This window comes from Dipodomys spectabilis, unplaced genomic scaffold (assembly GCF_019054845.1).
Source record: "Dipodomys spectabilis isolate Male_0828 unplaced genomic scaffold, ASM1905484v1 ptg000288l, whole genome shotgun sequence".
NCBI lineage: Eukaryota > Metazoa > Chordata > Mammalia > Rodentia > Heteromyidae > Dipodomys > Dipodomys spectabilis.
The window spans coordinates 5,368,599-5,382,087 of NW_024870965.1; the positions used below are offsets into that span (position 1 = coordinate 5,368,599).

General features: G+C 37.5%; 1 protein-coding gene across 2 annotated transcripts in view; it reads right to left on the reverse strand.

Moving 5' to 3' along the window:
• Akt3 (AKT serine/threonine kinase 3) overlaps positions 1 to 13,489 on the reverse strand; it is a 201,536-nt gene that overhangs the window by 61,386 nt on the left and 126,661 nt on the right. For both annotated transcript variants that reach the window (XM_042701145.1, XM_042701144.1), the window contains exons 4-7: positions 10,439 to 10,550; positions 6,816 to 6,960; positions 3,886 to 4,017; positions 230 to 295 (exon numbers count right to left, since the gene is read on the reverse strand). In XM_042701145.1, coding sequence (XP_042557079.1) covers positions 230 to 295; positions 3,886 to 4,017; positions 6,816 to 6,960; positions 10,439 to 10,550 — 455 coding nt within the window. The remainder of the gene's footprint in view (positions 1 to 229; positions 296 to 3,885; positions 4,018 to 6,815; positions 6,961 to 10,438; positions 10,551 to 13,489) is intronic.

A 13,489-nucleotide genomic window follows, 5' to 3' on the forward strand; every position in this document is an offset into this window, starting at 1 on the left:
AACTCTTTAAAATGCCACAATCATCTATTTGCTCTTTATTATTTTTTTATTTCTTAAAGGATAATCATGGGAAGGGAAAAAGTTTCAAGTGGGTAACAGAAGTGATTATAAATTAATAGATATGATAAATTTAACCCCTGTATTCCAACAATTTATGGGCTTCCCACATTTACATAAATGTTATTTACAAAGTCTGTTAGGACTATCACCAGGGGCCCCAGGCACTTACGGTTAAAAATGGATGCCTGGTGTTCTTTAATACTCTGCTTTCAGTTAGAGTGTGTGCCACTTCATCCTAAAGAGAAAAAAGCAACCTATCAGTACATGCTGTAAGCATTTTCACCATTTTTCCGAATTTAGCAGCAGTTATACTCAGGTACAAAATACACTGGCATGCTTCCATTATTGCATACAGCCATTACCACCACACAAAGCAAAACAATATGTCAGAAGACCCAGACTCATATAACTCACCCATACTTGATCAAACTATATTAATAATTATGTAAAATAAACACCAAAAATATCATACACTGGGAAAATGAAATAGTACCATTTTCCTCTTAAGGAATGGCTTATCAGGTAGTATTTTAGCATATAGTAGTTAGTATTTCCATGCTTCCAGGGGATATATAGGATGTAATTCAGTAAAGAGCATACATCTTTTAAGTCTACTTAAAAGAAAAACCAGCTATTGAAAAAGGGACCACAGGTTATATACAGAAGACTTAATTCTAAAGTACATTTTATAAATAGTAACAGCTTCGAGGTTACTTAACTAGATTCCTTTACTCTGCTTAATAATTTTCTCCAGTTTGACCACAGGTCTACCTGGATGAATCTATCTATCAAAAGGTAACTGAAACCTGTATACATTATGTCTAAAAGCATTTGTTATCCTTCCTGTTCAGGATTGCTCTTGATTATTTGGGGTGTTTTATGCTTGATATGAATTTTAGAACAAAATTTTACATTTCTGCAAAAATAACATTTTTGACAAGGATTATATTAAATTTCTGGATTGCTTTCAGTACAATGGCTTATTTTTACAACATTAATTTCACAAATCCACAAACATAGGTATTTCCATTTTATAGTGTTTTCTACAGTTTCTTTCTTCAAGGTTTTATAGTTTTCACTGTAGAGCTCTTTCAGCTCCTTGGTTAAGGTGTTTTTTTTTTTTTTTCTCTAGGCAACTGTTAACAGAACTGTCTTCCTGATTTTTCTATCAGCCTCTCCATTATTGATGTATTAAAAAGCTATTAATTTTTGTATGTTAATCTTACAGTCTTCTATCTCGTCGAAGTGCTTATGATCATCTAGGAGGTTTTCTGGTGAAATCTTTAGGCTTGTAAGTAATGAATTATACTGTCTGCAAATAGAGATTACCTGAGTTCTTTCTTAAGACATTTGGACCCCTTTTGTTCCCTACTCTTGTTTCTCTGGCTAGGGAAGGTGTGGGGAAAGTAAACACCTCTGTCTCATTCTTGATTTGAGGGGAGCCAATGCTCAAGATTCTAGCATTTAAGGATTCTATGTTATTTTCAGAGAAGATAGAAACAAAATTTTCTTTTATCTTTGTAGGTTCCTTATTTTTTTTCTTGAAGTGATTTTTTAAAATTTAATTTTATTGTCAAGGTGACATACAGAGGGGTGTTCCCTATTTTAAAAAAAATTTACCAGCATACATTAAGTTCCTTCAACTCACACAAATTAGAGGTTAGACCAAAAAGCTCAAGAATGCTAACTAGAAGCAATGACTAGAATCTTGAGCCAGAAAATTTCCAGACACAAAAGTACAGAGAGGCAATTACTGGCTAGCTCCCAGGCATTAATTGAAACTTGTACAACTAAAGGATAAAACACAATCTTAAAACCTGAAGTACTTGCATGTCTTAAATAATGTCAAGGAAATGAGGTAAGAAGGAAAATGTATCCCCAAGAGTTCCATAATATAGAAATAGTTAACAAGAATGTTCTGCTGGAGAAATGCAAGGAGGTTCTCATCATGCTCAGGAGCAGATACTCCCTCTTTTAGTTCCTTCCATAATGAAACCAATGAGAAGCTGCCATAGACCATCATCACAATCTGTGTTCCTAGGAAGTACCCTCTGAGCTCTCAACTGACCAACCAGTAAGTGACTTTGTGTATGAAGAAACATCAATTCTATGATCTACAAAAGCATCTTTGGAAAGCTATCACACTGACTGATAATGTAAAACTCTGAAAAAGACAAGAACCAATCTGCCAAGAGGGTTCATTTCTGACTGAAGAAGTAAGCACAAGCCATTTCAAGATGCTCAACTGAATGTTGTTTCTTCACAGTGATAGGAGAACCGAATGACACCAAAGATAGAACATTTGGTTATACATTGATAAATGGGTGATCATTTCAGGTTGTATGGAAAGGCAGATGGGCAACGGAAAACTAGACAAAGAAAGAGTACCAAGGAGACACAGTGATATGGCCATCAGAATGGGAATTTTTAGGCCATTAAAATAGGACAAGTTGATGCTCATAAGAATAAAAAGACCAGTTAAAATAGAATGGCTACCTGGGTTCAAGACTGGGTGGAGGGAGCTGCAGCAATAGAGATGAAATGCCACTAACATACTCCTCTTGTGCTCTTGATATATGAAAGTGTCAATAAAACTGTCCCCTCTGTCAGCAAGAGCAAAGGGACTTCAAATAACTACAGAACATTTCCCAGGAGCAGACTCCCAAGCTCAACATAGCTGTCAAGAACACTACAAACTGGACTACTATCCATTATAAGGTATAAAGGGAAGAATGGACACTCTGGATTGAATTTTACATAACCTGGTAATAGATGCAAAAGCACAAAACAACTGCAACACTCAGGCACTGATGGCTCATGCTTGTAATCCTAGCTGAGGATCTAAATCTGAGGATTGCAATTCAAAGCTAGCCAGGGCAGGAAAGTCCATTAATACTCTTACCCTTAATTAGTGAGCAAAAAGTTAGAAGTGGATGTGTGGCTTAAGAGGTAGACTGCCAGCTTTGAGCAGAACGCAGAAAAAGCTAAGGGAGAGCACCGGGGTTCTGAACTCAAGTCTTAGGGACAGCAAGTACGTGCACGTGCACATGCATGTGCACACACGCGCGCGCGCACACACACACACGGATGCACGTGTGCATGCACAAATAAAAGATACTGTACTCGATCAATTACCAATCACATGTCATTAGACCAAAAAAATATACTTTAGAGACCACAGTATCCAAAGATGGTAAAGAGGTATCTCATCGAATGAACATATAATGTTTTCATGAGGAGGATAGATGGACAGAGATCTGGAATGGGAAATTGAAACATTTGTTGTCTAAAATAGGAGATAAAGATGAAAGGTGGCATAGAAGTCTTCACAAATATGGACCTAACTTTGTGAGGCCCCAGAAGGATTCCTGCTTGAATGACCCTTCTGCTTTCCTGGAGGCCATGACAAGTGGGGCAGGAGAGGATGTCAGGCCCCTTTTTTCACAACACCTCTACTGTCTTTTTCTCTGTCTGCTGCAGTGATCTTGAGACCACAGCTGTGACTGTGGATGCCAAGGAAGTGTGACCGTACTCTCAATCATTACCCTGGGCTAACGGGATGGGCTTGCCTTCACACTAGTTGGGACTGTGAGAAGGGGAAGGGATGGTACTGCCTAGGGGTCAGCGTGGTCTTACTCAGGAACTGGGCTGTGCCTTCTGAAGGTGAAAAGTCTTTACTGTAGGTATCTGTACATTCACTTCCTGGTGCCGATACAGCAAATTATTAGAAACTTGACAGGAAAAAAACAATTTATTCTCTCAAAGACCTGAAGACACATTCATACCGCAAACAAAACTTTGTCCCCAACTCTTGCAACCTATTACCTTTGCAATGATGACCTCTTTCTTCAGGATCTTCATAGCATAATATTTGCCACTTGCCTTCTCACGAACCAAAATTACTTTCCCAAAAGTGCCTTTACCTAGTAGTTTCAAATAGTCAAAATCATTCATTGTCTGAAAAATACAAATTAGAAAAGTCTGTTATAAATTATTTGACACAATTTATCATATATAATATAAATATATGTGTAACATCCACTCAAAAAAATATATATATTTTTTACCAATTTCTAAGTAACTGCAAATAAAAAGAATAAGACTGCTCCTGGCTGTCTCAGCAGCAGTCATGGATATTAAAAATAAATAGTTCTCAAATACTAGACAAAAGCATTGTGAACCTAGAATTTCTCAACATGCAAAATTTCCAGTAAGTGAAAAATTTCAAGGTCTCAAGTTTTCATGGATTTAGTGAACTTAAGAACATCCCCCCATCATTCCTAAACATGCCTAAGGGGATAGCACTTTTGAAGGAGATACCTGAGAGTAACTCCAACAAAATAAGGATGGCATCCAAGAAAAAAAATATTTTAACAAATATTGAGAACATCTGGAGCTCAGTGAAAAGAAATATAACAAAGATAGCAGTTGCAACTTCTGAGAAAACAACTAAATCCATGAAAACTTGAGTCCTTGATTTTTCACTTACTGAAAAAAATTTTTTTTATTGTAAAAATGCTATACAGAGGAGTTACAATTACATGGGCAAGATAACGAATACATTTTTTATCAAGCATTGTTACCTCTTCTTTGTTTCCCCTTCCTATCCCTTCCCATACTCTCCCCGCCTCCCCCCAACACGAAAGTTGTAAAGTTCGTTTTTCGACATAACGACTTGTACATCTCCTTGTTGCAATGGGTCCACCTGTATCCCTATTTAAACGATTTGTTTTTTCCCTTCACCTCCACAAATTATACCAACATCAAATACAGTGAAAGCAGGGGTTATACTGTGGGGGTAGGCACATACAAAGCAACATAGAAATCATCTTATAAATATGTTAGAAACAATTGCACGAAAGAGAAAAAAAACATTTGAATACTTGGGAGTTCATTCCCCTAACATCAACTTATCTGACCTTTTCTGCTTGACTCAGACATATACATTTGTAGAAAAAGGTTGGTATGGAAAGCAAGCATGCACACAGATGGAATAAGCTATAGAAAATAAGCTGCAGATATGCCTTGCAAAAATCTCAGACATCATCGACTCCAGCCAGTACTAACAGTAAAGGTGAAAAAGGCAGAAGTATTAGACGTTTCCCGGCGCGTCTGCCTACCCACGGCACCAAGCTGTTTTCTCTGCCCGCACCCTCGCTTCCCCTCCCAGTAGACTGGCCCCTGCTTTGAACATAAAGATTACAATCAAAGACACTTTGCTGGCTCCAGAACCAGCCTTTAAATCTGGCAGATTTTTAGGGATTCCAGAAAACTAAATAGGGTAGCTTTAAAAAAAAAATAGTATAGGTTTTTAAAAATGGTATAGCTTTTGAATGGGATAGTATTAAATTCAAAGGATTATATTTATTGGGATTTGATTTTAAATGTATCAATTTATAATAAAAATTTCAAGTTAATGATGTACATGTGCACCTATGTGCACAAACTGAAATTTCTTATCTCTAAGCAAGTAGGTAAAACTAGATTGTTTTTCTTTTTTTTATTTTATTGTCAAGGTGATGTACAGAGGGGTTGCAGTACATAAGGTAGTGAGTTCATTTTTTTGTCGAACCTGTTACTCTCCCTCATTTTTCTCCCTCTTTCCCTCCCCCATACCGTCCCATTGTGTTTTTCTTTTTGAATAAGGAACCAGTTAAGTTAAACCGACACTCAGTTTAAACAAGGCTAAGCCTATAAAAGAGAAAATGTGTGCACATATCTTGCCAAAACCAAACATCAAATATAATTTTAATTAAAACAAAAATTTGGCATGAGAGAAGTCTATGAAGTCAGTCTATAAAGCTGTAACTATCATTTTACTAAGTTCACATGTTTAACATGTGGAAAAGGAAGGATTTCAACGCAGGCAGTCTAGCTCCAAAGAGCTCTGAATCAATGCATTAATGGCAAATTTTGGGCTGAAGATACACTTTGTGCATATTTGTGCAGCGTGCACAAGGCCCTGGGTTCTATCCCTACCTCTTTTCCTACAAAAGACTAAGAAAACAAATAAAACAAATTTCACATATAACACTGAATATTTTTGTTTCCTCATTTGAAGACTCATTTACAACCTATTATATATGGCATATACACTAAACTCTATGTAGGTAAATGACATGTTGTTCTCTTTCAATCTTTAGAGTTAAGATACTTTTTAAAGAATTAAGGATGCTTCTTTCACATTTTTTTTGTAGCAGCAAAAAGAATTTATAATTCCCATGGAAACATCAAGGGTCTAGAGTGTCAAGAAGAGGAGAGGCTTGTTTTCTCTCGTTGGCTCAGGAGCAGCCCCCATTTGGAAGGTCACACTTCCTGGAACTGGTGTAGGGGGGGGCAGGGGAGGAGTCTAGGGTGGGGGGGTGGCCAACACACCAGAGCCTTTTCTATGTGGGCTTTCAGCGGAACACAGGATGCCAAATGCAAAAGGCGCAAAGCACTCAGGGAAAACATTTGATTTCCAAGTTTATAAAAATGAAAACAAGGGAAGTGCAACTGATAAAATTGTTTGGGGGCACCGCACCGCTGAAGTGCTGATCACATTTGGTTTTAAATGATAGGTATTTTAGGTTAGTGTGGACAAAATAACTCCACACATACACATCCTAAGAAAACTGGTAGACCACCCTCTCAAAGAGCATTTATTTGTTCTCTAGTTTGTTCTAGTTTCCATTTCCTAGAGTTCAAATAGCAGTTTACTACCTGTTTTACCCAGACAACTGTGTTCAGAGCATTAAGATGCCACTGTCTTCTACCTTTCTTTTGTGGTGGGTTGTAGAAGCATCCATCTCTTCCTCTCCTATATTGTCAATCTGGGAAGTTGGACTACAATTCATTCTCTCCTCTTCTTGCCTCTGTAGTCTGTCTGCCACAGCCTGGATAGCTTCTGTCCATTCTTCCCTACAGAAAGGAATGAGTGAAATTCCTCATTAACCGAAGATGATGAATGATGCTAATATTTTTTAAGGATACTGTCCCTAGTGCCCGCATGAAACTTTTATTTTTTGCCACCATTAAGTCTTTTAATGAATACAGAAAAGCATACACCAATGTAAAAAATAAATATACTATCTTTCATTTTTAAAGTACTTTTTTCTTCTAGTCATAAAAATAAATAAAAACTTATGTAGAGGAATAGTATAATACTGTAAGAGCAGCAAATGACTTCAGTGCTTAAGCTCTAGCTCAAGTCTATCTTTATAAACATAAAGGGCAAAGAAAATCAAGCTTGAAAAAGGTACTATCAACATACTATAAATAGTACTTTCAAAGAATGTATGTTTCATGGGAGTGTTCCATTCACTCAACCAGTCATCGATTACTTCTGTGGTCAGATATTGGACTATGTGCTTAAGATAAAGAAAAAAAAAACAGGAAGGAAGAAATAATGCTTACTGTCAAGAAACTTACAGAATACTTCTAGAATGAAGTACAAATGCAGCGGAATGCTGGTGGCTCATGCCTGTAATGCTAGCTACTCAGGAGGCTGAGACTTGAGGATTATGGTTCAAAGCCAAATAAGGCAGAAAAGCCTGTGAGACTGTTATCTCTAATTAACCAGCACAAAATTGGAAGTAGGATGTGGCTCAAGTGATAGAGCACCAGCCTTGAGTGAAAAAGTGCTGAGACCCTGAGTTCAAGTCCTAAGACTAGTATGTATGCTCACAACCACACAAAAGGAAGTACAAATGCCGATAAAAACATGAAGTATGCTTAATATTCCTGGCCATAAAGGAAATGTAAATCAAAATGACATTGAGATTTCATATCACTCCAGTCAGAATGGTCATCATTAAGAACATAAATAATCACAAAATGCTGATGAAAATGTGGGGGAAGGCCATATAAGATGATACTAAGTGAAATGAACTCCAAGATAGGGACACAAGAGGTTTTCTCTTTGTCACTGTTGTTTTTATTGTATTATGTGATTCTTTTGTATGTTCTTCCCCCATGGTATAACCCTTGTTGTCACTGTATTTGATTCCAGTGCAAAAACAATGAGGGGCAACACTGCTCGATAGGAAATGTACTCATTACCTTATTCATGTAACTATAACCCCTCTGTACAGTATCTTTACAATAAAAATTATATATTAAAAAAAAGAAAATGTGGGGGAAAAGGAATTCTAACCACTTACATTGTTGGTAGGAATGCAAACTAGTGCAATCAACATGGAAATTATTATGGAGGTCCTTTAAATAATTAAAAGCAAAAGTACTCTAAGATCCAGCAATACCATGTTTGTCATTTATCCAAAGGAACGTGAGTGAGGAATAATAGACACCTGCACAGCCAGGTTCATCACAGCAGCCAAGGTTCATTCACAATAGCCAAGCTATGGAAATAACCCTATAACTGATGAATGCATCAGGACAATACAATATATCTATACAATGACTACTATTCAGCCACAAAAAGATGAAATTATATCATTTGTAGGCAAATAAATGGATCTGAAACCTCAGACTAAGTAAGCCAGGTTCAGAAGGACAAAAGTCATCTTTTCATTCATACTTGGATGCTAGATCTAAAAGATAAACACATGTAAACACATGCAGGAATATATGTAATTTGATTAAAGTACACATATGTGTGAGATACCATGGTAAAGTTCTTTTGAGCAATCTGTATGCATATTAACAAAAATGAGTATTGTGAAGTTGAAACGGGTCTGATTTAGGATGTGGTTACTAGTAGGAGTAGGTGAGATTATGGAACATGAAGTCCGCTGAGGCCAGGAAGGGGGAAAGGGAGGGAGGAAGGAGGTGACTCAGCAGGAGCTGAGCATCTATAGCTGGTAAATTTTAAAAAGAAAGGCAAGGGAAAGAAAGGCAAGGCGAGAAAGGAAGGGACAGGGAAAGGGCGGGAAGGAGGGGGGGAGAAAGGAAGGGAGGTTACTTACTAAGACCAAGAACAGTCATGACATGCTCGGTATGAAAGACAAGAGAGATACATATGAATTAGTACAGACAGGGAACCTACTTATCTAGTCTACAAAAGTCAGGTTTTGTGGAAAAATTGTTATGTTAAGATCTGAGAGACTGATAGGAATTAACTCAAACATGATTATTGAGCTTGTTACATGAAAACGTGCAGTGCAGATGAAGGGTGGGAAGTAGAGCAGGAGTCAGGCAGGGGTGTGGACGACACACTACAGGTTATGAATACTGGAAGCATAGAAAATAAGATTATCATGCTAAATTCTGGTTATAGAATTACAATTATGAGTATTTTCTATATCTTTTCTATTTTTCTTTCCTGTATTTTCTAAGGTAATTAAGCATTATAATTGTTATCAAAATAATGTTTTAGAAGGAAAAAAATAACTTCGGGTAGGTCTAGAATTTTAACTCAATGGTAGAACATTTGCCTCCCATTTACAAAATCCTATGCTCCATTCTTAGCTCTGTAAAAAAGGTAAATAAATAAATGTTGTCTTTTAAGATTTTTAGATGTTTTTGGTTTAATTAAGATCTTAGAAGACTACTATAAGAAAAGTTTAATTTACTCATTTGAAAATGAGGCATTTAACTTCAACAACTAAGATCCTATATGATAACATACGTCTGGGAAAATCATTTTGTGTTTGCAGTCCCCAGACCTAAAGTATGAATTCACCAGATAAAAGACTAGAAAGCCAGAACGAGAGGGAGGGAAGGTGTTCGCCAAGTCTGAGTGTAGATCAAGAGGATGGAAGAAGACCATACAAGAGCCAGTGAGCTGGCTGTAATGTGCTGCAGTTTCTCTCTTCCACAATGGGGAGCAGTCAGTCATGCTAATCATCCTAATGTTCCCCTTACGTGGAGTTAGAACCAGTGGCAGAAGGCCTGTCAACTCCAAGCAGGCACTTGCAATTAATATAAAAGGGAACACTACTAGAAACCTTGACTATCCTATTTTCCTCAGAACTTAAAATAAGAATACAATCAAGTCTATGATTTAAGAAAAAGGTAGTTTGGAAAATGTTCTACTTTCTCTGAAGAATTGTAACTTACATTATGCTTAGCAGTCCTGGTTTAGTATTTTGCCAGCTCCAGTTCGTTTTTTGTTGTTGTTTGTTTTTTAGTCAGTCGTGGGGTTTGAACTCTGGGTCAGGGTGCTGCCCCTCAGCTCTTCAGCTCAAGGCTAGCACTCTACCACCTGAGCCACAGCACCACTTCTGGTTTTCTGGTGGTTTATTGGAGATAAGAGTCTCATGGACATTCCTGCTTAGGCTGGCTTTGAACTTCGACCCTTAGATCTTAGCCTCCAGAGCAGCTAGGATGACAGGCGTGAGCCACTAGCGCCCAGCTCCAGTTATTTTTGTATGATACAAGAAACGACACATCTTTAGATTGCTGCTTTTTCACAAAATGGATAAGACAAGTCTCTTACCTTTCCTCTGGAGTATCAACATGGAATGTTCTCTCTATAACTGTGGTCCACTGTAGACATCTGATTATAAATGTATTTGGCTTTGGTCTTTCTGTTTTCATTAACTGGCATTCTAGAAATAAAACAGAATCTCTTTAAACATGCAAGTACTTAAAAGCCATGAAATAACTGGTGATAACTGAGAGCTACTCCACACAAAACTTGGTGCAACCTCATAGCTTTCTATAATGTCTTAGCATTCTCTTCCCTTCCATTTTAACTATTTCTCCAAACAGACTTTGTTTTTCCTTATATTTAACATTAGCTGTTACTGCTAGCCATGTGCAGTGCCTCTCATTTATTGTACTCCCACCCACATACCATCTCCATCTGTCCAGGTAATCTTCTGAAGTCCAGATCAAGTCTCATTCCTTCCATGAAGTATTTTTATAAACCTAGGTCCGAAGCTGTTTCTTCTCTATTCTCATTGTTACTTATCCCTTGTTATGCACTTAGCACAGTATTATGGTACACTTAATCATTTTAAGAAGATATCCATTTATCTCTATCTTGTGTGTGTATGTGCGCGCGCAGACACACATGCAAGTGACAGTCCTAGGGCTTGAACTCAGGCCTTAGGCACTGTTCTTTAACATTTTTGTCCAAGGATAGCACTCTACCACTTAAGCCACAGTGCTACAGAATTTTTCTTCCCTAGGCTGTATTGAAGCGCATCTCCTGAGTAGCTAGGATTAGTCATGAGTCATTGGTACTTGGCAATTTCTACCTTTTGATATATTAAATTGCCTATAAATCTTAGTATTCATAGTTATTACAAGAATTCTGTCAGTGAATATATAAGACTTCAAAGTTAGTAAAAGTATGCACTCGATGAAACTAATGTACTAGGATTTGATTTTTTTCTAATTATACAATCTTGGATAATGTCATCTCTCAAGCCTTCAGAAGTTGAGAGAGGAAAAATTATTCGTTTGTGGTTTAATAATAAAAACTATGAGTATGGAGTTAATAAATTCAATAATAATAAGTCTGAATAAAGACTATTATTACTGGATGCACACCTGCCTATACTTTAAAATAAAATGTAAATGGTCAATTTCAAGAGAAAGGGCAGAGCTGTCTATAAATACTACACTTCTGAAAGAAACTTCTTTACCCGTAGTCCACAAGTTCAACACTGCTCACGTCTTGTCCTTTCTTCATCAACAACAACCATCATCTACTGCTTTACATCTTCAAGGTTCAAGACACAATTAACATTAGCTAATCCTCTGTGGACACCACATTGAAAGAGATAATTCACCCAAGCTTCTCTGTTTAGTTTTCTCTTTCCTAACAGTCTTTCATGATTTTAGCCAACATCTTTTAAGTTCTCTAATATAAAAATCCAGGTATCTTTCCATTTTGGGTCTCTATTTTAAGGCATGTGTCAGGAGTGGGGTGTGTATCTTCAGAGCAGTGCATGCTTCGCATGCATGTGTTAGGGCTAAGGTTCAATCCAGAGCCTTGAAAGGGGCACATAAAGAGCATCACTTCTACCTTGAACTACTGGGACCATATTTCAACTAAACATGGGATCCTTTAGCTCCACTCCCCTTCTAGGCTTCCATATTTCATATTTCCTATCATCTACACTCAGCCAGGAAGTGGTCTTCCTCTGTGATATTGGAAGTATTTACTCTTACCTGGGTTTTGCACTCATGCAATTCTACTTCAAATTCTTACTACCCAATATCGAAAGCCAGAATCTTCTTACTCCAAAGTGTTGAGAGGTCATGTAAGTTAAGGGCAAGTGTTCTGAGATATCTGCATACATTTAACAGTGAACTGGGAATTCTCCTGCTTCTGTTCCTTCTGCTGACCTGTATCCAGGTTTTCTTCATTTCAGGTAAAGGCACTGCAACTTTCAATTGTTCAAGCCAAAAATTCTGGAATCACCTGAGGTCTACTTTTCACTTCACATGAACTCACTGCTTCTGAATATCCAGTTTCAGATTACTTCTCACCCCTTCTATACCTCAGATAATCACAACAGTTCTCTGCTGACCCACAGTAAGTCATTCTCAATACAACAGCCAGAAATCTTCTGACAATGCACATCATGCCCCCCAAATATGCTGTGTTTTGATTCAGTAAATATTTAGAAGACGAGGCCTGAAATGACTGATAGGGTCCTATCTCATTTCACCTCGCCTGTGCTGGAGTTTCTCCTTTGCCTCCGGGATTCTCACACGGCCCCATAAGACACCTTATATTTCTCTAACACACTGCTTTCTCTCTGCACAGTGCCTTTTGTTAAGTTATGCCTTCTGCCTGGCAACCTTCTCTCTCATGTATCTTTGGCCCACTCTCTCCTTAAGTCTCAGATTAAATCTAATCTTCATATTGAAACCTACAGTGGCAATCAATTTATAATCCTCTTACTCAGGACTCCACAACTTCCTTCATCAGTTCCACTTTCTATTTTGTAACATTTACATTATCTGTAAAATATGACTGCTTACATGGTATACTTCTCACTTATTATCTATCTTCTTAACTGGAACATAGGCTACCCTGGCATATTCTTTTGTTTAGATTTTGTTTCCTGTGATAGTGCCTCACTAACTTTCACCAGGCTGACCTTGAACTCATGATACTTCTGGTCCCATTTCCTAAGTAGCTGGTATTACAGGTATCTGCCTGACACATGGCAAACACTCAGTAAATATTTTCCAAACAGATAAATCCAGAGTAAAAATTCCTAATAAAGATAATTTCAATGAGATGTAAAGGAATTTCTGAAGCAAATTTCTTTTTTTTTCTTAACTTTTTTTTTTGTTGTGAAAATACTGTACAGAGGGGTTACAATTACATGGGCAAGATAATGAGTACATTTCTTATCAAGCATTGTAGCTTCCTCCTTTGTTTCCTCTTCCCATCCTCCCCCCCCCCCCCCACCCAACCCACCCAATCCTCCCCGCGGCACCCCCTCTCCCCCCGCACCAAAGTTGTAAAGTTTGCTGAAGCCAATTTCTTAAGTAGAGAAGAAAGGATGTGAAAAAAGTAGCT